Consider the following 27,791-nt stretch of genomic DNA (forward strand, 5'->3'; position numbering starts at 1 on the left):
TCCTCAACAGGAAGTGACGAAAGTAGCCACGAGCGTGACGAACGGCTCTTTCGAAAATACAACAAGGAAGTTACGGTTTATTGTGAAGGAAAATAACCGCTGGAGAAAAAAATTCTCCTCAAACCGGGGGTCCCTTCGCTCGGTTGCTGGGTGTCCGGGGGGGGCGAGGTCACCGTGGACTTTCCCGAGAGCCCGTTTCCGATCATCTCGAGGAATTCTACTTGTAGCCAGCTAGCTAGCTAGCGATGAACACGGACGTGGAATTTCACATCAGGCAGAATTACCCGTGGAACAAGCTCCCAGCTAACGTCAAACAGGTACCGACTTTTAACGTTTCCTGTGGGCACGGAGAGAGGGGGGACACCGCAAGGGGAACCTGTCAATGTCACCGGGGCTGCTCTCTGTCATACTGGCAGCTGTCAGTGTCGCACTGCTCGCTCCCCGTCCTCTGCAGGGCTTCACCATCCAGCCGGAGCCATAACTGACCATCATTACACTCCAGCTACTGAAGCCACACTGGCATCACATGACAGTTTGTTTGATTGGGTGGGGGTGGGGGCACCACATGATTTTAGAGCGTGTATGTCACCTGCAGATACGGCTTTTACGTATTTGTGCCTGGTGCATTTAATGCTATTGAAATGTGCTGTTACAGTTAGTCAAATGCACGATCCCCCCTTCTCTTCTTGTGCCACTACGCCAACATGTCTCGGTGAAGAGGAGGTGGGTGGATGAGCAGTTTGAGCTGCTGCATCCTCATACACCCTCTGAAAAGTTGGATTACTCATCAGAAACAGTGAGACTCCAGAGGCCCCTGGTGTACACATCTGGCCTGATGTGCACAATATAACAAGTTTTCTCTCGCTCAAAACAGCTTTAGACACAATATTAAGCTTATGCCCCAATTCCATTGTTAATTTTCCTTTAATTTAAAATATCTCTTCTCATTTTTTGTGTGAGTTATCATGAATCCAGGGGCTACTGTGGCTCTAAAACCTGTGGATTACATCATGACACATAAACTGTCCATTGAGGATCAGACAGGTCATTGCTGATATCTGATCTGCTTAAGGTCATTATTGGTCCAATACCAACTGGTGTATTGGCCTTGTAAGTAACTAGAAGTATGCTGTAGGTATGTGCTACCAAAATCAAGCACAAGACGATGCTTCTTGCTTTATTACCTACCTCTTAGCCTGTGTCAAATTCAAATCCCTCATTGCATCTTTGCAGTTAATATGGTTTCACACGTTTCTCAACACATATGACATCACATCTAATAGCAGGAAATATTCCAGTATGGAAAAATATTTCACAGACAGCTGGAGAACAGGAGGTTTAAAAGAGGCCCTGTTTGGTTTCATCCCCTGACACATTAATGTGGTTGACCTGGGCATTTTCCTTTCTCTGCAGAGTTTGGGGAACTCTCAGCGCGAGTATGAGAAGCAAGTGCTCCTGTACAGCATCCGCAACCAGCTGCGATTCCGCAATAACCTAGGTGAGCAATATTATCCCCCCACACACACACACACACACACACAGCAGGGGTAAACATACAGGGTGAGCTACATGATGTTTGAGTGTTAGATTAATAGACAGACAGTGGTTTGTAGCAGGATAAATATAACCCCACCAGAGAGTGCTTGATGATGGGCAAAAACTTTCTCACCATATCACCTTGCAGAGAAACATACCCCAGTGCTATTTTATCATTGCAGTAAGACTTCTGATTTTATAAAAGTCTATGGGAAAACAGCACTAAGGTTCATGGCTCTGTGACCTCAGTAAACACTTCTCTGATGGAACTGTAATCCCACTCTCTGCTTTCAAAGCAAATTCAGCAAAACACAAAGTTTATTTTGTAAATTATGGTGATAATTAGGAGGATAAACCAGGACACGGCTATTGGATCCTGCTTGTCAGTTAGCGAGTGAGAATGCTGTGTCCTCTGGTTCCCATTTAGAACTAACTTTCACTCATTATGTCAGGTTTCAAAAAAGTTACAGCAAAAACAGGAAGCACACGGGTTAAAAATGGGACTCCACTCACCTGTGGGTGATGTCTTATTAGCTCTGTCCATGTTTTGTTCTGCTTTTGGTGTTGATCATAGGATTATCCTTCATATTTGACCCGAAAAGGTAATATACAACTGAAAATACTTGTACTGTTAATAATCATACAGTGGCTAAACATGTGTATGTACCTGTATAATAAAGTGCATTATGTATTACATCGAATCACTTTAGATGTGATGTTGATGTAGAGAGATCGTTTCTGTATGTACACTCTGACTGCTGTTTGTTTTCTGAGCAGTGCGCCACGTGAGGAAGGATGAGCGCAAATATTATGAGGAGCTTCTGAAGTACAGCCGGGACCACCTGATGCTGTACCCCTACCACCTGTCTGACATCATGGTCAAAGGGCTACGAGTCACCCCGTTCTCGTATTACATAGGAATCATGGAGGTAAGCAACTCATGCTGCGTTGAAGAGTGCAATACCAGAGCATTAACTTTGCTCCCATTATCATAATCTCTGTGAACAGCCTCTCGTATACCTGAACATCTGTCGTTCTGTCAGTTCCCGTTGGTTTTAGAACGATGGGGCAGGTAAACCCAGAGGAACAGAGCAGACATACTTATTGTTCAACGGCAAAGGTTTTCTAATTGACTGGAAACATGCAGTCTCTGTTCATTTAAAATGAACAATGTCTTCAGTTTTTGGCATCCCTGGGAATGAATGCAGGAACTGCAGGGACAAAACAAGGACTCCAAAAGACCAATACAAGTAGAGGGATCTGAGCTTTTCACAGCTCCCAGCTGTTTAGTTCAGTGTGCTTTTGTTGCATGAATAGTACGAGTATACGGCATTGTTTGGTACACCTGAGTAGATGTGCTGGATTATTATGGTCACCCTGCATAAAGGATAAATGGGTGTATTGTCATTGGTTAGAATGATTGTGTGTTGGTTCATTTTTAACCTAAAAGGTAAGATTAAGGACGTCATAAGACATTGTGTAGCTTTAGGGAGGAATATGCTATGTTTCCTATGTTCCCCAGATCTGTCATCAGTCAGGCACTAGGTGTCAGTCAGCGTCTAGTAAAGCCTCATCTACCAGCTCAGGGCCATGCACAGGATTGATCCCAGGGCAAACACACCCGGGAAAAATCTTTGCTGTTTGCTCTGCAGTCAGTCTGAGCTTTGCCTGCACGACAGCTCAAACTCACTGATAAAGCAGAGAGAACCGGTCTGTCAGGGAGAAGGGTTCTCCTTGACTTTTGGCATTTTCATTTAGATTGCAAAGACTGAGCTCTTGTGTTCACGGGACTGGAGATGGAAAATAATGCATTTGTAATTGAATTACTTCAATTTTGTGGCTGACTACATAGTTGGTGTAATTCCTTTATACAGCCTGCTCTCAGATGTATTTCCATTACCACAACTCTGTGTGCAGATACCAACTGTCACATTCGATTGTTCCACATTTAGTGTACTTCCCATTTCATAGGACAGATGTGGCTAATGTTCTTTTACCTAACCTATAAATACACATAAAGGAACAGCATTTATTTTTCAGCTCACTGAGAGGGGTTTCACCCACTTTCTGCTGCACGCTAAACCAAACTTGACTGAGCTTTAATTGTGACCACTAAATTGCCAAAGGCTATGTCATATTCTGATAATCCGTCTTAAGCACTTAATGAAAACTTGGAGTCGAAATTAGCACGGCTGCTCAGATCTGCTAATCCTGTTATTAATCAGAGACAGGGGACATAGAAAGGGGAGAACAAAATTAGTTTAATTCTTCTTTTTTCTCCTTTCTCCTCTTTTTTTCTTTCCACCTCCAGGATATTATGAACAGTGAGAAGAGTTACGACTCTTTGCCCAACTTCACTGCAGCTGACTGTGAGTTATTTTTCTTCTCTTCTACGCTTATAAAATGGCTTGACTGTCTCTGGCTCCCCAACTTTCCCAGTTCTTGTTTAATTTTTTTTCTTGCTGATTGTTTATTTTTGTTATTGAATGGTTATTAAAGGATCCAGAGTTTAGGAAGATTAGGTGTGAGAACAAGAGTCAGGAGCCCTAAGTAATTTCTTCTGGCAAACATTCATTTGTTTCGGCATTTCAGCATGTCCTGATCCCCCCCCATTTTTATTAATTAAAAACTGAATACATTTTTATTTTCTGTCATTTTTCACACCAAGCAGTTAATCAAGAGAAATAATTGGCAGTTTATTTTACTTAATTTCTACTTCTTTTTCTCTATTTAGGGGAGACAGCTTGTGTAACACATCAGATTTGAAAGATAAATTAAAGCAACGTGTCAAAAATGTTTCTCAGAAAATCTGGCTTTTGAAAAGCTGATGATAAAGATGAAGATTGGCACCCTGGCTTTTAGGCATGAGTAGCACATGTTGTTTGTCTCTGTACAGTTTTCTCGAGTCATTTTTCTAAGTGGTTTTAGTGTTTTTTGGTTCTTGAATATTGGAGGTTTAAGGCTTCTTAGTAAAACTGCTGTTAGTTCTCTCAAAGCCCAAACCCTGCTGTGGTTTTGTTATTTTATTACAGGAATGCTTTTGTAACCCGCTTATTAAATTCAATAACAAACCTAAATAATTGCTTTGTGTTTCCATAACCAAACCAGAGCATTGCCATGGGTTTTAATTGGCTGGTGTAAATGCCATTTAATTATAATGAAAATTGCTTTTCCCCCTAAAAAATGGCCTCATTTCTGAGGACCCGCGTTTCTGGGAAATGACTGTGGAGCCTGATTAAAATTAGTTAAAAGTCACGGGCACTGGTTGTGATCTTTGATTTTTAGTTGTCAGCTGAAATGGGCTTTGGTGTTGACTAGTGAGTGGCTGAGTCCTGGCAGTGCAGGACCTTCATGCCGTGGAAGCAGAAGGCCGCCAGCAGGCGATCGTAGCCGTACTCGGAGGGGCCTCACTCCACTAATCTCTCTGGAGGAAGTCTGGAAGTGTGTCATGCAGAAGTGGGAGGATGGAGAGGCAGTGAGAGTGTGTGAGAGAGAGTTTTACGTGGGTGGATGTTTGTGTGTTGTGTCTGTGTCTCAGTGTAGCAGCAGGGTGCAAGTGTAGGATTCTGCGATCTTACTCGTTCCTGTTTGCGTTGGCACCTGTCCCAGCACGTTTTACTCTGCCCCCCTGCAACCCAGCGCAGCACAGGGGAGGGGACGAGGTGGGAGTTTTAGACAAATTTGAATATTTTAGTGTAACATGAAACTTTTTGCTACATGGCCCAGAATTTCCTCAGATTCAGAAAAAATGTGTTCGTTTGATTAGAAATAAATATGCATGCACACGCTTACTCTTGTTATCTCTGTCTGCCGGTTGGGGGATGGATTGTGTGTGTGTGTGTGTGTGTGTGCCTGTGTGTGTGTTTGTGTGTGTGTGTGTCAGGCAATTGTATTGGAGAAGGTGTGTGGGACTTGTTTGGGATTTGTTTGGACTTGCACAAACTTTGAACAAACCTCATGAGGGTTTTTTACTGAAATAACTTTTATTGAAAGAAGTTGGAAAAACACTAAAAAGGAACTGATTCTCAAACTTTCCTTCTTGACGAACGTCTTAGGTCTTACGTCTGTAATTACAAGAAGCCAGACTGAATATTGCAGGATCATTGCAGCCAGGTTAGACTGGACAAAAGTACTGAGCCTCCTACACATTACACTGACAGGAGCTGCTCAGCCATGGAGATCCATGCCAGGAAGCTCCTGGTGCACGGTTATTGTGCTGATTTTAATGTCAGAGGAGGTTTAAAACTGCAGTTACTGATTCAGGAGAGCGTTGGTGACTTTTATGCACCATGTGCCTCTGCACTCTTGTTCCTAAAAACGTCCACGTTGCAATAATACCACTTATAACTGACTGTTGAACATTTAGGGGGGAATAAATTTCAGAAAGTGACTTGTTGCAAATCCAATAATAAAAGTACCACATTTAAATTTAGTGAACTCTTTTGGGAAACTCATTCCTTCATAATTTTTGGTAAAGGCAGACTTGATTTTATACACCTGTGATAAGTTGACTGGCTCATGTTTCCAACCATCCCACAGGTCTAAGGCTACTTGGCATTGGGAGAAACCAGTACATCGACCTGATGAACCAGTGCAGGTCCTCCAAAGTAAGATGTCATTAATATGTATTTTAATCTGTTTTATTACACCTGTGCTCTTTTTAGTCTGTTTAAGCTGAACGAAGCCAGGTATACTTTGCAATCTGGGGCCCAACAGTGTACCATAGATGGTTAGTAAAGTCAGTACGGACTAGCAACTTGAATTAAAGTAAATTCTCCTTTATTTACTTTGATTGCTTGTCCATTAGTTTGTCCATCTTTGTAGTTAGAATATTAATATCTTTAACTTTTCTCACTTCACCTGCTAATTGCTGAGCCCTCTTTAATAATCTTTGTCTCCACCTTTAGAAATTTTTCCGCAGGAAAACAGCACGGGACCTACTGCCGGCCAAACCAGTCGAGATCTCCGTTGAGCCGTGGTGGGTGGCACAGACAGGCTACATCACCGAGGACGACATAAGGGTGCGACAGAAATTTGACTCTTTTCTTCTTGATTTGTTTCAGTTAAATAATGTACAATAAGACCCTGTCATTTTTTTTTATAGAAAGCTCAGTGTCAAAAATCACATATTTGTCTCAAGCTCTTTACAGCCGTACAGAATACATACAGCGATGTGGTTTAAGGTACAGACAGGCCAAAGAAACCTGGGTGAACATAGGTAGGGAGGATGAGAAAGCTTGGATCCTCATGTTGGAAGTTTAGCGTAATTCTGTCTGTTTAGATGTTTATGTGCCATAGGAAGGATAACATACACATGAAGAGAAGAAGGAACAACATGAAATGAGTGTAGTGAAGACGGTGAAGAATTACTGGTGTAATGTTTTTGTTTTCAACCTAAAACATAAATGAGCAAATTCTTCTAACAATTCTTTTTTTCCACAAGAAAAATAAAGAAACAGAAAGCAACACATAATATAAAGTTGGATTATCATGGGTCCTTTTTTTTAAAACCCTTTTTTGAAGCATATTTCTGTGGTACAGGTGTGTGCTAATGTCATCTGTTTACTGGATCAACTTGCAGATCTGTTCTCCCGCTGAGAAGAAAGCCATTGATAAGATGATAGATTCTGGTCCTCAGCTGGCAGGATCCATGGAGTACAACGTGGTCTTAAGTGAGCAAAATACTCAGTTCTATTTGCTCGTGCTCAACCATAAATTAGGTGGCAAATATTTAAATCTTGTTAGTTGTTTATAGTAAGAACAGATTCAGTCTTACCTCAGTGTGTTGGACTGATTTTCGGAGGTGAAACACAGGGATGAAGGTTGTGTTCTTGCAACTTAGATGTTAATTAGAGATCAGTTTGAGTGTGATGAACCTCTACACAGGAGTGCTGGTAACTGAGTGGCAACAAATAGAATAAAATGCACTGAGACGCTTTGCAATCTGAATATGTGTAGATATTCTGATGAGATTTTTATTGGGTTGAGGTTTTTCCAGCATACTATTATTCTACTCTGATGAAGCAGTAACTGCACAGGTTCTGTCATAATATTAGTTTCCACATGGAAATAGCAACAGCAAATATACAAAGAGAGTATTTTATACTGTTTTTTCTCTGCTGTAGGCTTGTACAACCGGGGATTCATCTACTTAGATGTTCCCATATCTGATGACAGCTGCATCTCAGGTACGTGTGTGTGCGTGTGTATGTGTGTGTGTGTGTTTAAACATCCCTATTCTATTTTTTTTGGCTAAGAAAGTTTGTTGTTGAAATATTGAACATAAATGAAATGCTAAAAGCTAAAAAAGTATTATGGGAATGAATTTGCACTGATCTGAAATCACGTGTTATAAGAGTATTACAGACACAGTAGTGTGCAAACGTTTCAAGCTAACCTGAGTTTCTTTATGTTTTTCTTAAAGAAACCAGATTTTCTTATAATTTTTCAAGTGATTTTTAAGAAACAATTCTCGAGGCTCTCTGGCAAAAGTTTTTCTTTTGGACATTGGCAGCTTTTTCACTTATTTTTACTCCAGTCCTTGTAACTGACCATTTTCAGCAGAATGCATTTGTTTGTTAAGCCACTTAACACCTGATCTGTGAATCATTCAAGCACAAAAAAAGCATCTTACTGAAATATGTGTCTACACGTACCAGGCTGCTGAGCGAAGAGCTAATTTTAAATTGTATCTTTTGTTATTTTGCTACTGTCAGCCTGTCTCAAAAACACTTCTTTTGTTCCCATTTCTATAGTCGAAAAATGAAAAATGTCAAACATGACACAGTTTGACAGACATAATAGTGTTTTTGCACCAACAAGATGATTCCCAAACAACTATTAGCTGAAAACCTGGCATATCCCAGCATGAGACGAACAATATCTTCAAGCCATGTCTTTAAGAAATAGCAAAAATCCAGCAAAGACCTGACACAGGACCTGATAGTTGGCATTTCAGTTGATAAATCTACTGCTCACTGAAGCCTCATCAGAAATGGTCTCAGTGGAAGGATAGCTGTCAAATAGGAGGAAAGGCTGAGGTTTGCCAAATTACACAAGAACTGGACTGAAAATCAGTGGCAACAGGTCTGTGATGCTCAAATCAGCGAGGGCTTAAAACACGGTGGAGGCTCTGTCGTGGTAAATTGATGGAATTATAAATCAGATTTTGATCCACCACGCAATTCCATCTAGAAAACATCTGATTGACAAAAGCTTCATTTTTCAGTATGACAGTGACCCCAAACACACTGTCAGTCAAGTAAATTCATAGCTGCATAGAAAAACACACATTGGGAAACACAATCAGGCATGGATTGGCCTCCCCAGAGCTCGGATCTCAACATTGTTGAAGCAGTGTGGGATCAATGTGGGAAATGAAGAGGTCAGTCCACATGTTTGCACAGTACTGTAGTGTATTTAAAAAGAAGGGAACGGAAACAGTTCTGTGTTTGAAGAGTTGCTGAACAGTTGTTGGTTACTGTTTGTGTCTTTCAGTGCCCCCACTGGAAGGGTTTGTCATGAACCGGGTCCAGGGTGATTACTTTGAAACACTTCTGTACAAAATCTTTGTGTCCATCGATGAGCAAACAAACGTAGCAGAGGTAGGCTTTAGAAATGTGTTTCATTATCCTCTGGCTGCTGCAATCATAGTAAGAGAGTGTGTGTGTTTGTTTATCGATCAACATTTCAACCAAACACTTTTTTTGTGTCTCCTGATCCTGCCTCCCTCTGTGCTTCCCAGCTGGCAAATGTGTTGGAGATCGACTTGGACTTAGTGAAGGTAGGCATCTGTTCATCCTACTGTAACTGAAGTGCAGTTTTTCAGAAGGGAAATGGTAGATCTGAGAAATATGTCTTTCAAAATTTTCACAGAAAAATGCAGAAGTGATTTTCTGCGCTTCCACTGTTGCTTTAGAAGAGATTTGTTAAACGTACTTCTTGCTTCTCTTTGTCTGCAAAGACACATGGCAGAGCAGCGTTTAGATTAAATGAAAGAAAGGGAGCAGCTTGTTTTGAAAAATATGTTTTGCTGCATAGGAATAGGAATTTGCTTTTCAAGGATGTGACGTTGTGGCATTTTGTCTGATAAGCAGCTATCACATCGGATCTTTGTTGTCTTGGAATTTCAGAGACTAACTCTGAGGGGGGGAAAAGCTTTTGATAATATGTAGCCAAGTGAGGAGACATTTCAGCACAATTTGGCCGTTTCGGTTTGGATAAACCCTCACGCAGACGTGTATCTGAGTACCACGATTAGATCCATCATGACCCATGACTCCACCAGAGGGGCTGAGCGGCATCATTCCTGTTGAATTGCTGCTCCAGATGCACTCCATCATCACTTGGTCCCATCTCATTGGTGCAACTGAAAAGCAGCACTTAGGAGAAGTGGTTGAAGGCAGCGATTTAAAGCGAGTCTCCAGCAGAAGGCCTGTAGCTTCTGAGATGATTGAGATGTCTGAGAGGTCTCCATTGTGCAGAAACTTTTCCCATCCTGACTTGAGTTTGAACTTTCCTCCTGTGCAATAACCACTTCATGGCCTAAGTCATTTGAAAGAAACTTCCTCCCAGGGCCTCTTTTGATATGATAAGAGGATGACTAGTTGACCTCAGCCTGCACCTCTCGGGTGTAAAGGTGTGAAAAGCAATCAAGCTCACTGTGCTCATGTCTGAGTAAAAGACTTAACAGCATGGCGAGTTGATGACTGTAGAAGTGGAGGAAATAATGAAAAGGCCAGACAGCTGTACAGTACAGCTGTACTACCTTTCTTTTTTCTCCAGTTTTTGAGACCAGTTGAGTCAGCAGCCAGTAATTGCTTTCTTTTCTCCCTAAGAGCATCATCCAAAAGACTATTCAGATTGCTTTTAGTCACTTTGAGACTCTCACAAGGTATCTCTGTTTACAGTATAATTTGACAATGTAATTTCAAATCCTCTTAAAGCCATTCAAACTGAGGGGGTTGGTTTTCTTGGGCTACACGTTTGTATGACATTTGTCCATCTTTGCACTGAAACGGTTGACTTTTTTTGACAATACATTTGTTTTTTTCAGGATTTTTAATTTACTGTTGATATTTAGATTAAAATGTTAAATGAGGTCTGAATTAAAATATCTTGCTAATAAACTCTTTAAAAGTTTGTAATTTGTATGGATATAACTGCCTGAACCTAGACAGCGTAGTTTTGAGTTACTCTTACTACTGCAGGGTGGATTTCTGTACTAGAAAAGAAAATTTAGTCAGAAAAATGTCAGCGGTAAAGCTAAGGGCGATGTTGTCATCAGAGATTGCACCATCGCACAATGCGGGAAGAAATGTTTCCCAGAAGAGAGAGATAAAAATACCAAATTTTCTGGTGACGGTCTCAAGACATTTTAGAGCAAAATCTGTAACCCACTTTTCTTCTTTCCTTACCTTATTATTGCATCTCTCTGTTGTATCACTATCACACTCAACAACCACTTCTTTAGATACACTTTCCCAGCACTTGGTTGGACTTCTTTTGCTTTCAGAACAGCCTTAATGGCAGTAAAGGGTTTTGCATGGTTAGCAGCAATAATCAGATGTGTGGTGTTTAAATAAGGCTTAGTGGGTCTAAAGCATCCAAAGTAAGCCACAAAGTCTCCCCTACACAATTACATCATCGCCACCAGCCTGAACCCTTATAAAGCAGGATGGATCCATGCTTTCATGTTGTTTACACCAAATTCTCACCCTACCATCTGAATGTCACAGCAGAAATCGAGGCTCATTAAACCAGGAAACGTTTTTCCATACATGCGTTACGTGTCTGCCATGTGACTGGGAGCAGTTAAACAGGTGTACCTAATAAAGTGGCTGATAAGTGTACATATGGTTTCAGATATGTTATTTGTGGGATCAAGCATCATTTGCGTGTGCTTCTCCTGTGTTTTATCAGAACGCAGTGTCCATGTACTGTCGCCTCGGCTTCGCCGTGAAGAAAGGTCAGGTGTTCAGCTCAGACCAGCTCCACCCCACCTGGAAGAACGCCCCATCTGTTAACAGGCTCAAGTATGTGTTGTCATCGGTCAGTCAGCGAAACACCATCTGAAACCTCAGTGTAGTGCAATTTGTTGAAATACATTTTTACATTTACACAGTTGAGCACACAAAAAACCAACATTTTAATGGAAGCTTCGAGCGTTTGAGACTCCAGAAACCGCCACACACCAACGTTATTCTTATAAAAATTCCATGCCATCAATGTTTAATGAGTTTTAATTTCCCCAGCTTTAGGACATGATGAACTACTAGGGTGTGGTGACAGTGTGTGATGTGGTGACAGTGTGTGATGTGGTGACAGTGTCCTTTATGTACTGTGTACTGTTATGTACTGTTGTAGGAGCACTATGGACCCCCAGAAGATGCTGCTGTCCTGGGAGCAGGGCAGTCCTGTAATGGAAGGAGGCTCCTCAGCCACAGATACAGACACCACTAGCCTGGAAGACCAAGGTCTGTATACACACACACATGCACACACACACAGGCATATTCTGCAATGTATGCAAATGCTGATGTGCGCACATGGAGCACTTTATGATTTGAGTTTGAAGCAGCAGTGTTAATTAATCCCTAAGAAAGCTCAGTCATGTTTCTGAAACTCATTCTCACATTAATAGGTGTTTCTCTAAAACATTCTCATATTTAAACTGAGTTTAACTTTGTTTTACATGTTAAGGTGGCACTGTTAAATTTGCGTTAGTGGATATTGTCATATAAGTGACTGTTGATCAATCACATCTCCATGTAAATCAGGCCTGTTTGATAGAGAGAGGCTTTAGTTTTCGTCTTCTAAATGCAGTTAATCATAAAAACACTAGTTTTAAAAGAATAACTCGCATGTAGCTGTGCTGTTAGACTTGCTGCAGTATGCATGAGTGGTACAGCATATTTTTATGTCTCTGTAGCAGACACAGGTAGCGTTAGCAGCCTGAGCATCCCAGCTGCACCCACCAAGAGGATCGCCTTCCTTTTTGACTCGACCCTTACAGCCTTCCTGATGATGGGCAACTTATCGCCGGTAAGTGAAAGAGTGTGGACGTGAAGGCTTCGCGTCAGTGAAAGTGGGGTAGGGTGGGGTAACAAGCATAAGATAAAGATAGTGGCTGTGCTGTGATCTCTCAGAGGGAAAATATTCATCAATGCAGTGTTGCTCATGCATGTGAGTTCTGCTGCTCGCTGAATGGTGCAGAGGGATGTTTGCCTCAGTCTGAACTATAATATGAGTGTACTTTTTTTTTTATTTTGGAAAAGTAAAATCTCTGTGTCTAAATTTCTGAGTAGCAAAATCTGGAGCAATTAGGTACCTCAAACTATGTTTGTATCATTATCACTGCTGTTAATCATATAAAAACACAAAAAACAAAACTTATCTTGTAAAAAATTGGATGTTTACTGTTGATCTAATTGTTTTCTGTTGTCATGCTATCAGAACCTGAAGAGTCATGCTGTGACCATGTTTGAAGTGGGCAAACTGTCGGATGAGACTCTCGACAGCTTCCTGGCTGAGCTGGAGAAGGTGAGACCAGAAATCAGAATTTCTTTCTTGTTTCCAGAAAATCTCTCATCAAAAGCTTAGCTTAAATTGAGAGGATGCTAACTAGGTGCAACAAATACACATGTATGTACAGACATCAAACACTACATGCAGACATCTGAATACAGTCACACAAACTCTGAGTTGGAACTTCTCCACTCGTTTCTGTTTCTCTCAGGTGGAGAGCACAGCAGAGGGCGAGGCTCAGCGTTACTTTGACCACGCTCTGACCCTGAAAAACACCATTCTCTTCTTGCGCTACAACAAAGAACTCACTCAGGACCAGGGACCTGATATTCCAAACATAGGTAATTATGCAGTTACACCGCCTTTATTTTCAAATGAGCACTTTGACGAGGGCACGGGGTCTGTTACCAGTCACCCGTCCATCCCCAGTTTACAAGACTGGCTACCCTTCTTACAGTGTTGGTCAGATTTTAGTAAAAATTGTATACAGTGATCATCCAATGGGTCTTCATCCAGAAGTGTGCTCAAAGGCAAGGTCACTTTTGTTATTTTAAGGACAATTACCTATGAACTGTGGTTGATTGTGAGCTAAATGAGTTACTATCTATAATATAGAGCAGGGCGATATGACCAAAAATATTTATCACGATATACATTTGAAAATTTGCGATAACGATATAACTGACGATATAATTGACGCTTTACTTTACAACTCCTCAACTTTATTAGTGCAAAAAACCCCATCAATGTATTTTCACTTAAACAAGCCGCTGTTTTTTAAGTGCATTAAAGTTATATAAAAAATTAACTGACTCCTCGCTGACAGTTTAACCAAAAGGCATTTCCAGTGGAAATTGGCCGACATATCCTCAGCATAACCATGTATGATATCCACAAAACTTAAAAAGAGGTTATACACACACAATACGGTAATATTATGTTGAAGCACAGTACGTATCACTCCGCGAGACTCCTGCCTACGATAGCTGTAAAGCTCCAACAATCCATCAAGCGATGCGGCTTCGTAGCTTAGCAAAGTCGTACTGAAACATTTGACAGATTTTCGAGCGCCGTGTACCACATAAAGTCGTTTCGAGGTCAGTAAACACAACCACAATTCATACATAAGGCACACGGGATTATAAGGGGCACTGCCGATTTTCAGAAAAATCAAAGGATTGATTTTAAGTGTGCCGTATTTTCCAAAAAACACGGTAGTAACGACGGCCCGCTAGCATGCTCTACCAAAAATAGTGCTTTGTTGTGTATCTGACGGACGAAAGCCAAACCAGTTCCACACCACTGAAGTTGCAGCATTTGTACAAACCAGTTCTGGTCCATCCGTTTCATTCAACGATCCACTTTCGCTCTCCTCATTGCCCAACATTACACCGGTATTACCGTGAGCAGTATGATATGGCCCAGCCCTACTGTAATATATTGATTTTGTTGTTTCAGTATCATGGAGAGAAACCTGTTCAGTATCTTTGCTTTTGGCATGCATGAACTGAAACACCAAAACTCTGATTATTAGATGACCTTATCTACAGCTACAGTTACATCCATATAATTACTGTTATAATTATAGTGGTGGATGCTCATTATCATTGTGAGCCAGAATCTCAGGATTCAGCCTGCTTTAAATATTTGGTTTCACACAGCTTTTGTTTTTTTCTTTACTCTTAAATCATAATAATGGGATAGAAGGGCGAGATGGCCCTAATGTGGTCATCTCAGGGATCAGGTCTCACAGCTCTGGCTGTAATTGGCTAATCCTCTCAAACCTTCTGTTTACAAGTGTCAGCCACAAAGATGGTTTACAGGAAGAAGAGCTAAGCAGCTTTTTTCAGATAAAATGAGCTGAGCTGCACCGAAGTCGGTTATAAAATAAACAATGATTATTTTTAATATCAAATATTAAAGTTACGCTGTCATAATAGGGTCTAAAAACAAAAGCACTGAGCTTGAAGTAATAAGCTCCCTTTTAATGTGACACAGTGTAACTTTGAAGTGCATCAGTGGTTCTGGTGGTCTGTTTTCAGCTGATCAGGAGTTCATGTTTTTATCCTGACTCTGTTACCTAAGAAAGTACTCTGAGCTGCTCTGACTGCAGTTATAGAAAATGGTAAATGTCTTCCATTCAGCAACTTGTTCTGTGATCTCAGGAAATCAATACATGATTACTTTTTTGCTGGTTGTGCTGGTTGTGCTGCTTTTGGCTGGCATCTCTCACTATTGTCTCTTTTGGCCCTCACTGCTGTCTCTTAAATATGCTCACAGAAAATACTGAAGACAACGGCATACTATGTACACAGAGTAAACCTTTATTGTTCAGCTTGTGTCTCTAGAGGGAGCAGAAGAGAGTATGTCCTCCAGCATCGACAAAGCAAGCCTCTGAGTTTCTGCGTAGCTTCCATTGCGCCACCAGATGCTGTTTGTTTGGTTTGGCCGTGTGCCTCCTTTCTGATTGTCTTATCTTTGTGTGCTCCTCATGCTGCTGCTGCTCAGCTGAGGAGTGAGAGCAGTAAGAGCCTGCTGGCTGAAGCTAAACTAATCCCCCAAAGAGTCTAATGATCATTGTTAATTTGGGAAGTGAAGGAAATTTGTCAAGCAAAGAAAAAAAACACATTTGGTAAAGTCAGAGGAGATTTTTTTTTTTTTTTAATTATTGGACCAGCCATTCATAACTGTATTAGAATGAAGAGAATAGAAAGTTGAAGTGTGCGTGCCATTTTCCATGTTACAGGTGTAGTTAATGATGAGTTATTATGGCGGTAAATCACTTTTTACAACAAAACACTCAGAAACAATTGATACTGTCAGAACGAACATTTGCAAATCTTGTAGATTATTAATCCCTGTTTTGTTAATTAAATATAAGTCACTTTATGTATCTTTGAAATTATTTATCTTTCACCCCTTTTTAAAATCTATTTTGGGGGATTTCTAGCCTTTTTTTTTGATCAGACAGTAGAGAGAATGCAGTAAAGCTTGGATAAAGACCAAGGGGAAGGCACGGCAGTAAATGGTGTTTGGACGGATGCAAACCTGGGCTTGTGCATTGGTCTTATGGCACATGGATCGTCTGCTCACCTAGTCAGCTAAACCAGCCCTCCTATCTTTCACCCTTTAATATCATAGACATCTCTTAGATTCAATAGGTTCCACTGCAAGATACAAGGATTTTAAATCCAAGGATGCCAAAAATATCCTTTGAAAACTTAAGCAAGAAAAAAAACTTTGCTCTGTTCAATCATCACATTATTGCCTAAAGCATCCACACTTAGAAATAACTATTCAAGCCCCTTTTTTTTTTTTTTTCAAAGGAATAGTTAACATTTTAGGACACATGATTACCAGTTTTTTCACTGAAGATTAGCTAAAAAGATCCTTCAGCCTATGGTTTCTAAGGTATTCCTGGGCCAGATGAGAGATATAATCCCTCGAGGAAGTTCTGAAAAACTCCAGATCTCAGCCCAGCTGGATGCACCTGGAAAATCTCCAAAGAAGAACAGTCAGGAGGCATCCTAATCAGATGGCCTCTGTTCCATGCTTTCCAAGCTCATCACCCTATCTATACAGCTGAGCCCAGCTACCCTACAAGGCCAACTCTTATTTTGCTCATTTATATCTGTAATCCCATTATTTTAGTCACTACCCACAGTGCATGATGACAGAGCATGGTTGGAACAAAGCTCCCAGTTCATCATAACAGTCCGGTGGAGTGCAAATTTTTTGCTGTGGCGTTAAGTCTCTCTATCCTGAGACAACACTACAAATTTAATGCGCATAAACATTTGCATTAGCCTGTTTAGGAAGTAAGTCAGGATTTTCTCATGTTTTTCCTCTCACTAGGTTTCCCCTTGGACATGTTGCGCTGTGAGAGCCTGCTGGGTCTAGACCAGGCCACCTGCAGCCGCGTCCTCAACAAGAACTACAAGCTGCTGGTCTCGATGGCACCGCTCAGCAACGAGATCAGACCCATCAGCAGCTGCACCCCTCAGGTATGATGCCTGGAAGGAAGGAGAGCAGAAGGGCTGCTATTTGGCATGCTGGGATGTTTGGGTACATGTCGAGTGCGTTTATGTGTGTGTGTGTTTGTGTTCTAGCTGACAGTTAATGAGTTTGTCCGTTTGGTTGTGTTTGCCTTCTCTTGTAGTGTACACACTCATGCGCTCGGGATTGATTTGTGATTGTGTGTGTGCTCCGAGTGCTCAGCCTGCAGTTGCCCCAACAACAAGGCTACACATAGAGAAAAGGGAAGGAAAGGAGGCGAGGCTCACCAGTAATTCCTCTGCCTGGCCACACTCCAGCTTTCTAGCTGAGCTCAGAGAGACAGAGGGAAAGAAGTTAAACTCTTGTTGTGCCGTTCACGCTGCTGCTTATTCTAACACTGCTGCGACTCAGTGAAGTGGAATTTACCAAATTCTTGTCTTTGTTTTCTTCTCATGTCTCTAATAGCAGCTTCAGTTTCCCCTCAGACAGAAGAACAACACGGACGCAATTATTGTCATGCACCTGTGTTATTTTTTTAGGTTGATGTGAAGTGTGAGTTTATACAAGGAATGAGATGGGAAAACTGCCCAGTGTGCATGCGTTAGTTCTGCTTCTGTAAACTTATGTATGAGTGCGTGTGTGTTTTTGTTTCTCCTTGTAGCACATTGGCCCAGCCATCCCTGAGGTGAGCTCCATCTGGTTCAAGCTGTACCTGTATCATGTGACTGGCCAAGGCCCGCCGTCTTTGCTGCTCTCCAAAGGCTCCAGGCTCCGCAAGCTGCCGGACATTTTCCAGGTTTGTCCAAACTAATGATTAATCAGCTGTGTAAGTCAGAGGCGTAGAGACACGGTCTAGTCAGATTAAAAAACAGCAGTACTGTGTTGGACCAGCAGTTGGCTGAGTCACATTTTCACTCATCTTTTAAAACCTACCCTCTCAAATCTTTGACCTTCAGTGAGTCGGAAGGACGGGTAATCAGAGCGCTGGCTAGCTCTTTTCTAAACAAAGGCTCTCGTGGACCTTGGTCATATCTCACTGTAAACCTGCATTTTTCTCTTCAAAGGCTTCCTACTGGTTGTGGGATTTGTTTTAATAGCTCTGGGATTGTGAGACAAGGACCTAATGATGACTTGATACAGTAGATTCTCAGGGGAAGATGTGTAATGTCATGCAAATGGACCTATTAGACCATAGCTTGCATGCATGTATTTTTGCACCTTTTATCTACATGTCTCTTACTTTGTTGGTGTTTCAATAGGTTCAGAAAACATGCAAAATATTTTTAATGGGTCATTGTAACACTAATGACCTAGTTTTAAGGCAAATGCTAACTAGGAAAGGTAAGAAAGTAGAAATGCTGCAGCTTCATCCATCCAGCCAGCCAGCCAGCCAGCAGGTTGACAGTCTGTTGCAGGGCTAACACTTAACATGTAGTAAGAATCATGTGAAAGCAATTTTTGATTTTTTGGGAATTTCAAATTGACTGTGGAAGGACAGAGAGTTTCCATAGGAGAACCAGGTTATCTCACGCTGGGATAACATATGGAGTAGAGGCTTGCGGGGGTAAATAAGAAAACTTTTTAAGGGATTTTTGCCTTAAAACGATCTCACAGTCCTGTTAAAAACTGAGTACACTCTTACTGTTTTCACAGGTGATAAGAGTGTAAGTTGTAGCCAGGTGCTTCTAATCAAATGCACTTGATTAACTGATCATCAGCAAGTGTGAGTGTATTCATAAAAGCTGAAGTTTTGGCAGCTTGCTGGTCTGAAGCATTCTGGAGTGCGTTAACCTGAATCCTCCAGTGCCACAGCCCTTCGGGGAGAGTACAGTATTTAAACTCCTCTGTAGCAAACTATTCCAGAGTCAGATGCGAGACTATCTGTCTGACAGCTAAAGCTTGGCTGAAATTGGGTCATGTAACAGGACAATGTTCCAAAGCGCAGCAGGAAATCTACAACAAAATGACTGAAAAAGGAAATAACCAATGTGCTGCAATGACCCAGTCAAAGTCCAGACCTCAAGCTGATTGAAATTTAGGACCTTAAAAGAGCTGTGCATAAATAAATATCCATAAATCTCAATGAACTGAAACAACGTTGTAAAGAAGAGTCGGGCAAAATTCCTCCGTAATGAAAAGAGAAGCTGATGAAGTGACACAGACTGCAAAGTCTGAAGTGCCGTTTGGTGTTGAGCCCTGTGTGTGAGTCTGTTGATCAAAGGAGAGACTGGGCCAGCTTGAGATTGTCACTGAAGAGCGAAGGGTGGAGGAACTGAGTTGGTTGTTTGTTTGCTCTGCCTTCTCATGGCAGTGCAGGAAGTTACACATTTAAACAATTTTAAATGTGTAACTTCCTGTCCATAAGTCACTTATGGACTGAAAATAATTAACCAGAGACATGAGAATAACACCTTAATTTCATCTAAAAGCTCTCTCTCAGTTTGAGAGAGCCAAACAAAATCCTTGGCATGTGAAATCAGCAGCAGGGTGGAACCTTGATTAATTTAACCGGCTAATATTGACCTAGTGGGAGGTTGACAAGATGGCATGACAGTTGAACTAGAAGAAAATCGTGTTTCCTCTTATTCTTTTTTGTTTTTCGATCTTCTAAATTAAACAAAAACTGGTAGATGGTTCAACTGAGATGCTGTCCTACATGTAGAAACCTGTATTTACATTTACATAAACAATAAAGCTATTTTGGGGCAAAAAGAAGTGTAAAATTGCAAACCTATCTCCACTTTTACACATCTACTATCATTTATTAGAATTTATTATGATTTATAAAGCTTTATGTTAAATAAAATGTGTTTTTCTTCATATTATTATTTTTTGTCCAGTTTGTTGAAAGCTGCTTTGGAAAGATCTGATGATGAGTGAAGTTATTCATTTCTGAATCCCTTGAACCTATTCTCTCTCTTCAGGTCTATGACAGGTTATTGATAACTTCCTGGGGTCACGACCCTGGAGTGGTCCCTACATCCAACGTGCTGACAATGCTTAACGATGCCCTTACACACTCTGCTGTTCTCATCCAGGTAAACTCACTCAGATGAGGCTGATTTTTCTATGTCATTGTCTTAAACCTCATTTAAGTTGAGAGGATAAAATATTGCCTTTAATACCAGATTATTTAACGTAATATTAATTTAATGCTGTCTGATGACATTTTTGTACGTTTTCTACCAACTCTTGCTGTGTTTGTGTATAAATGTGCACTGATTGTAATTTAAACTACATGTGCATGTAATCCACAGGGTCATGGTATGCATGGGCATGGAGAAACGGTGCACATCCCATTCCCTTTTGATGAGGAGGATCTGAAGGGAGGTAAGAACCTGTCTGTGCATAAACTATTGTTTTGATATAGCAGCTTTCAAATAGCCAACCTGCATTTAACCATAATGAAGAGTCCTGTTTTACTGAGTCAGACAAAATGTTAAAAAATGACATTTTCTTGGCTCAAAATGGACCTTTGGAGACTGACTTTGCACAGAGGCGCGACTGTCTCACATGCTGAATCTGTGTTGTCTTATTTTACAGAAATCAAAGCATTTTCTTTTCTATTTTTGATTTAAAGATTTAAAGTTTTTGAATAAATCAAACTGTTTTAAAAACACTGCTAAACATCGGCGAACCATAAGTGTACCTATGCAGAGAAAGCTGTGGCTGTCAAAGAATGAGAGGTGATAGTGAAATAACAGGAGAAAGGGGTTTTTCTCATAAGAAAATATGAAACCATGAATTTGCTTCACAATAGTATTCTTGACACGCTACTGTTCTCTCCAGAAACGGAAAACTCAAACCCACAGATTGGAGATTAGGAGGCCTCGCAGACTCTTTATTTGATTTCCTATGGCTATTCATGGTGCAGAATAGAACCCCGTCCTACAATTCAGCATATTTCAATAAGATATAAACATTTCAAAAATAGATTTTAACACAATAAAAACCTCAGATATCAGGCCATTTTAAGTTTTTATTGATGTTGTGAAATATGGCTTTTTCCATCTGCTCATTTTTCGTGCTCCTAATCTGACCTTGGGTTCATGTGTTCCAAAGGAAGAGGAAATGTACAAAGTCTTCAGTTTGCTTTTGGTGGACTCGGTGACTCATAGCCAGAAAACCTGTGGTGTAAGATGCATAGAGGGAATCTGAATCAGATATCAGAACAACCCTGAAAGGCTACTCTTAAATGTAAAGGATGGTCTCTCTACTACTGATGTCCTCTTTAAAGGTGACTCTGAATGTAGCTTAAAAGGGCTGTCAATGAACATTAAATTATTATATAAAAATAAAACGGATTCACGTCTTTCTATTTGCATGTTCGTACTTCCTAACATTACAGAGAGATTAGGTAAAGTGTAGCAATGTGTCCTTGGTTTACAGCCTTAAATTGCTAACTGATAATACTGTTATACTGTATTATACACTAATGATATATCAGCATTGGTATACTTTCACTGGCAGGGTGTGCATAAATTACAAGCATACCTTCAAACTGTGATCTTTTCTCTGCTGACTCAAACATTCACTGTTTTCAGCTTTGAGGGTTTTAACTCATCAAACGCTGTTAGATTTTGAATCCTGTAAAATCCCTCTCTTTGTGCATTTGCTTAAAAGTACCATTTAAGTCTCATCTTCCTAATGTGCTTACTGAACAAATGTAACAGGCCAAATGAATAAACACAGTCCATAACAGCCTCATGCAGCAGATAAATTGTGGCCATATCTTTGCATCGTGTCATTTTGAGTGTTAGCTTTGCCCCGTTTGGTGTTTAACATGATCCCACTGTGTGTGTTGTGTGCCTCCTGTGCAGAGTTCTCCTACTCCAACATGTGCGTGCACAAGGCACTGCAGAAGCTGAAGGAGCATGTGGATCTGGAGCACCAGTGTGGCTACATCACCATGCTCAACTCCAACAACAGGCACCGCCGCAGGCCCAGCGACAGCACTGAGTGCAGAGGTAACAAGAGCTCGCACGTGCACTTTTTTTTTTACGGCTGTGCATGTGAGGGTGCTGGATGGAAAGCATGCCGGGTTGAACTAGCAGTGGTGCATTTACCTGCGATGGCCATAATAGCACTAATGGTGCAGATTGGATAAATATCGCTCACAGTCCAGTTTAATTATGCCGTTTGTCTGCAGAATAGTTTCTTTTATTGTGATTGCCTTTGCTAATGCATACGGATCGAACACTTTTAGCCTTTACCTTCAGATCAGCTGATTGAATCTTGATGTAAATGATCACAAATCTCATTTAACGCGCCAAGTGAAAGATACAACACTGCAGGTCTGATTTTTAACAGATGAATTTCCAATGTAAATCCCGCAAATGGCAAGAAATTATTTTAAAAAAGCTTCTCAGTTGAAGGTCTTATAGGCTTTATTCTAGCTCTCACCATTTACCCACAAACAACACTCAAAAGCCTTAACTGTGACTTAGATTTTGTCACTTCTCTTCCAGGAGACACCCATCTAGGTGGAGGCTTGGACACTAATGGCAGCACTGAGTCCTTTGAGCTTGTGACAGAGGAGAACAACGGTGAAGGCAAAGGAAAGACAGACAGTAAGTGTGTGTTAATTTAATTAGGATATCTCCAGTAGTATTTAATCAGATGTTTGTTAGTTGAAAGTGTTTGGGAAGAATCTAAGAGCTAAAGCTAAAGTGTGACAGAGGCTCCATGCTAAATTCAACACCAAAATGCTCTTGTCAGTGTCTTATGTTGTAATTTGTGTCCATCTTTCCCTTGCCAATCTCTTTCCCCCCCCTCAGCCCTTTCATCTGAAAACGAGTGGGTCCCTCTTGAACTGTGCTTTGGCATGCCCCTCTTCAGCTCTGAGCTCAACCGCAAAGTGTGTCGAAAGATTGCTTCACACAAGCTCTGCAGCAACGAGAGGTAAAAACCAAAATCAGGCAGCATCCTCTAAAGCTTAACTTTTACATAAAAACTGTGACAGGAGCTTTGACGTGTGTTGATGCTTGACTAAAGATTTGTTGTTGTTTCAGCCTTCAAGAGCTACTCCACTCGAGCCGAAAACTGTCACTCAAGGTGTTGAGCTTCGTTCAGTCATTCCAGGTAAAATCACTTTGCAGTTTCTTCAGGTGTCCGCTTAAGAAATCCTGCTCAAAAGTAAAAGTCTTGGCCAGTGAAAAGAGCAAATGTCAGGTTGACAATAATTTATCCATTTATTTTGATAAAGTGTTTAAACTAATTCAGATCGCCACAATTTGTATCTAAAAAGCGTCCCAGACTGATAATCCATTCAAATGTCCAGTCAAGACACGAGCCACGTGGGCCTTATGAGACAGAAAGAAATATCATAGTAATAACAGGAAAGTACAATGTGGTAAAAATATAAATATGTTGTTTTAGCATAATTAATGTTACTATTTAAGCATTGTTCATTTTCAATTTATTTATATATCGTCAATTCAGAACAGCCTCCTCAAGTTGCTTTAAATTGTGTGGTAAGACCCTACAACATTAAACCCCAAACAATCAGGTGATGGGCAGCACTTGGCAGCAGTAGAAAGGAAGTACTCTCTTTAACAGGAAGAGACCTCCAGCATAACCAAGCTCCAGGAGTGGCAATCATCTTCTGTGATTGGTTGGAGGGTCAGAGGGGAAAGAAAAGAGAAAGAACAGAGCTTAGAGAGGAGGACAAAACAAACACGATAAAAGAAGAGATAAAAGTTAATGACATATAAAAATGGCATCCAAATGCACAGGGAGTGAAGAAGAAACTGAATGCAGACTGATTGCAGTGCAACTAAGGAAGGGTTCAGTTTTATGCATAATTAACAACTGTTATTACTTTTAACCTCAGTGCTTTAAAGTGATTCTTATTCACCACTTTAAACACACGTTCACACTCTTCATGAACACTGTTGTGACCCACAGCTAGTTTAGGGAAAAACCTTCAAACAGACCTGTTGTGCTGATTTTCATTCACATTTTAATAGCAATCTCTATTTATTTCTATTTGGCCTTGATATGGCCCCTTAGTCTCATTAAGGCATCTTTCTTCTGATTGGTTGCCCTTGGATGACTATATTAATGGCATCTGTTCTCTTTGTAATCATAAAGAGACAAAAGTAGAAAAAAATGGTCTCAATCAGAGTGTTTTAAGCAGTCTCTAAGCTCGGCTTTCAGCCTTCTGCGATTACTTACACATGCGCTGACCTCATTAGTTGAAGCTTTTGCCAAGTGTAATAGGAGCATCCAACATCGTAATAGTACATATGTGACAGAAAATAAGGAACTGCATAATGGGTCCACTTTAAGTTGGTGTTTATTTAATTTTAGTGATCAATTAAAGACATGAACATTACAATGCAAAACAGGAAGTGGAGCTGGGTGAACATTTAGTGCAAGAAAGAAAGAAAAGACAGAAATTGGAGACAAAGGAAAAAATAAGTGAAGTAATCAGAGCTGAATCAGGGTGTTGCAGCACGAAGGTAACATGATTAAGCGAAAGGACGTGGCAGCAGTATTTACTGGTTGAAATGGTGGGCTGTTTCATGAATCACACAGGAACCCTTCTGCTGGCTTTTCCTCCTATAAAAATATATCCCTGCCCTTCATATCGCTGCCTGGTGTTCTGATCTGTCACCTTTGACCCCGTGTTGGCAGGATGGCAGCCAGCCCTCTGACCTGGACAGCGGCGTGTCCAACCCTCTCAGCCAGCCCCCGCCAGAGTCCGGTGTCCCCCTGCCCGCCCTCAACCTCCTCTTCAAGGACGGGCAGCTGAAGGAATGGAGCGGGCGCGCCCCTCCTCCTCTAGACATCTCAGCCCTGCAGAAAGACCAACTGACATAAAGCATCAGCAAAACTTCCAGATTTAGGAACGAGGAAGCAGCGTCCCAACAAAGGGGGCTAATGTCTTTTCGCAGCGTCACGTCTCACTGTGGAAATTCCTGTTCGTGGTTCCAGCCCTGCATCTTTAAATCCAGTCACAAGGAAACTCCCTTATTCGTAAGCCCCGCCTTCTTGTCCATCAGTATCCAGTCATAGGATAATTGGCCCCATCAGAACTTTGTCATTCACCTACTGTATGAGGAATCATCGACACTAGTACCAACCCTCTTTGCTGTCCTCCTTCCCTCCCCTCTGTGATTCCTCGTATTCGTAGCAAGGCAGTGTTATCTGTTGGAGTGGTGCTATTATCACACTATATCACAGCGATGCAGGTAAACATCATTTAACCTGGAAGACCATCTAACTGGAAACAAATGCGCTGTTTTCCCACTGACTCCACCCCACCCCCACCCCTTCAGTCGATGGATGTTTTGTGACCCTTGAGAGCAGAGTGTAAAATGGTTAATATTGCATAGATGTTCTAAAAAAAAAAAGAAAAAAAGACCTATAAAATAAACATTAAAGTGTTGAACAGACTTCTTCAGGAATCATTTGACAATATGCATATTCTAGGACCAATTCTTTGGACTTTAACCAGGTTGATAAGACCCCGCTGCCTCCCTGTATTGTCTCATGTTAAGTGATCTAATGCATGATACTATTGCACAAAAAAATCTTTCCTCTTTACTTGTAATCAATATTTGGGGCATTTATTATTTGCACTGTGCAGGATTTCTTCAAACCTGTGGATGAAGTAACATCATGTAATTATTTTTTTTTTTTAAAAATGTTGGCTCATTTGTAGTGTGCACGTGATTTTAGAGCTCACCAAAAGGAAAGTGTCATACGAGGCATCTGAGAAACTGCGTTTTTTTTTTTTTTTAATCCATTAGAGAACACCAAAGACCTTATTTCTTTATAATGATTTATTTTCTTTTTACTCCTTTCTCTGTTCTTTTATTTTGGTGTTGCCTTATTATTTTCAGCCAATCAAAAACTACCAGGTCTGGGATCATATCTCCTGATTTTTTTTATTTCCTTTTTTGGGGGGTTGTTTTTTTTAAATCTCACAAGTTTCTTTCTTTTTTTAAAATTGTTAATATGCATTCGATGTAGTGTGTCTAACTAATAAAAATTACCAACGTCGGATCAAAAAACCTGCCAGCCATTATCAAGAATTTGACAAAATGAATCAAACTGAACCAAACTGAAAAGAATGGGAACAGTTAGCTCTGCGTGTTTGACCCAGGGCTGTTGCCACTGTCGCTTGCCAGCTATCTCTCTCTGCCTCTCTGTGGATCAGCTTTTGTGCGGTGCACTCTTGGCCAGCCTTGCTCACTCTCCAGGGGATTCTGTTTACACCATGTTTTGAAAAAAAATAAGGGGGTTTGTAGTCTAGAGAGAAGGCAACTTTGTTGTGAAGGCTGTTGCAGACCCAGGGGATGGAAATGCTAATGCTTTGCCCAGCATCTCAGAGATGTGATGGCCCAAAAAGTGTCTGAAGCCTATCGTGAATTTTTTCAGTGTTGCTCTGAGAATATAGAGTACTTTTTTTTTATTGCGTTTAAATGGAAACCCAGTTTGTTGAGCTCTCTCTCCATTTTTTTTTTTTTTTAAAGGAATCTACATTCTGTTTTTGACCCACTTGTGGTAGTTTCTGATACGTGATGCTAAAATAGGGGAAAAAACAACTGTCACAAGGACCTTTTGAAGCATGATGACTGTAGAAACCATTGTGAGTATGTTGCGTGAGTATTGTACACGTCACGGGTGTGTTTTAATACACGCCTACCTTTCACAGTAAGAGTCTCCTCCCAGTCCTGCCTGTTTGTTATCTACTTGCAGTTACTCAGTCGTCCCAGATACACCCCCCTACCCCCTTCCTCCCCTAGATATACATCCACCGCAGTGTTTAAAATGCTAGTTTTATATGTCAGCAGGTATTTTAGGAACTCTTTGTTGTAGCTTGTTTAATGGGACTGTGGATATTTGACAGATTTAAACATGATCTTGTAATTACATTGGTTACAAAAAAAGAAGAAGAAAGTGACATTCCTTCACCATGCCCTTCCTTTATCCTTTTCTCCATCTTGCCTCGTCTCCGGTTACATACTATTACAGATAAATATGTAAAAAGTATATGAAAATATAAATAAATATGTAATAAGATCAAACTCTCTCCTCCCCCCTCTCCATTATAATATCCTGCAGTGGTGTATTTTATTTCTTGTACACTTTTGAAGGTTTTGAATCACTGATTCCACCGCCCACAGCCTCTGACTTGTGGCCAATCACATTACACCATAGTAGGCCATTAGATGTTTTCCAAGCCAGGTGGAACAGATGGTGTGCAAGACGCAGCGGTCCGGATGCTCTGTCCATCTGCCTCAAGTATACACATATTCAACTATCCTCATAGATTTTAACGGACACTGAGCTGAAAAACGCATTGTTGAATACCTGCTTGTGCAGCCTTTGAAAAAGCTATGAAAAGCCTGCAATTTTGGGATGGGGGGTGGGGGGAGATTAAGGTGTCAGTCTGAGGCTGGCTGTGTCCCCATCGGACAGGTGGAACCCTGTCTAATTGAGTGTGTCTCCCAGGCCTCCCTGCTCCAGTAATTTCCCAGCACCACAAATTACAGAGTGTTACCAGGGGGCACCGGGGGCGTAAACTGGGTCATGCCACCGGAGGATAAGAAGCACCAAGAAGCGGTCAAATAGGCTGCATGTCACCACTCTAACAGTCTATTTCTTTCCCAACACCTTCAGCCTGCGTTGATATAAAACCTCATCCTCTAAAGGTGTAATACATCTGCTGAATTCATTCTGCATGTTATTTTTGACTCCTATCATATGCAGCGTCAGACTGA

General features: G+C 40.9%; 1 protein-coding gene across 2 annotated transcripts; it reads left to right on the forward strand.

Moving 5' to 3' along the window:
• On the forward strand, nucleotides 1-27,095 carry fam91a1 (family with sequence similarity 91 member A1). 2 transcript variants are annotated; one of them, XM_026156369.2, is made up of 24 exons: nucleotides 1-317; nucleotides 1,414-1,498; nucleotides 2,314-2,465; nucleotides 3,848-3,905; nucleotides 6,076-6,143; nucleotides 6,444-6,557; nucleotides 7,118-7,208; nucleotides 7,662-7,724; nucleotides 9,034-9,140; nucleotides 9,281-9,319; nucleotides 11,458-11,570; nucleotides 11,902-12,011; nucleotides 12,470-12,579; nucleotides 12,991-13,077; nucleotides 13,274-13,403; nucleotides 16,918-17,066; nucleotides 17,720-17,854; nucleotides 19,983-20,096; nucleotides 20,316-20,388; nucleotides 21,879-22,025; nucleotides 22,527-22,628; nucleotides 22,836-22,959; nucleotides 23,070-23,139; nucleotides 24,697-27,095. In XM_026156369.2, the coding sequence occupies exons 1-24, from the start codon at nucleotides 246-248 to the stop codon at nucleotides 24,880-24,882; spliced, it is 2,499 nt and encodes an 832-aa protein (XP_026012154.1). In that variant the 5' UTR covers nucleotides 1-245; the 3' UTR covers nucleotides 24,883-27,095. The 2 variants fall into 2 exon arrangements, with proteins under 2 accessions (XP_026012154.1, XP_026012153.1); XM_026156368.2 differs by having other exon boundaries at nucleotides 2-317; nucleotides 12,467-12,579.
• Nucleotides 27,096-27,791: the final 696 nt, after the last annotated feature.

Source organism: Astatotilapia calliptera, chromosome 22 (assembly GCF_964374335.1).
Source record: "Astatotilapia calliptera chromosome 22, fAstCal68.1, whole genome shotgun sequence".
In the NCBI taxonomy this organism is placed as follows: Eukaryota; Metazoa; Chordata; class Actinopteri; order Cichliformes; family Cichlidae; genus Astatotilapia; species Astatotilapia calliptera.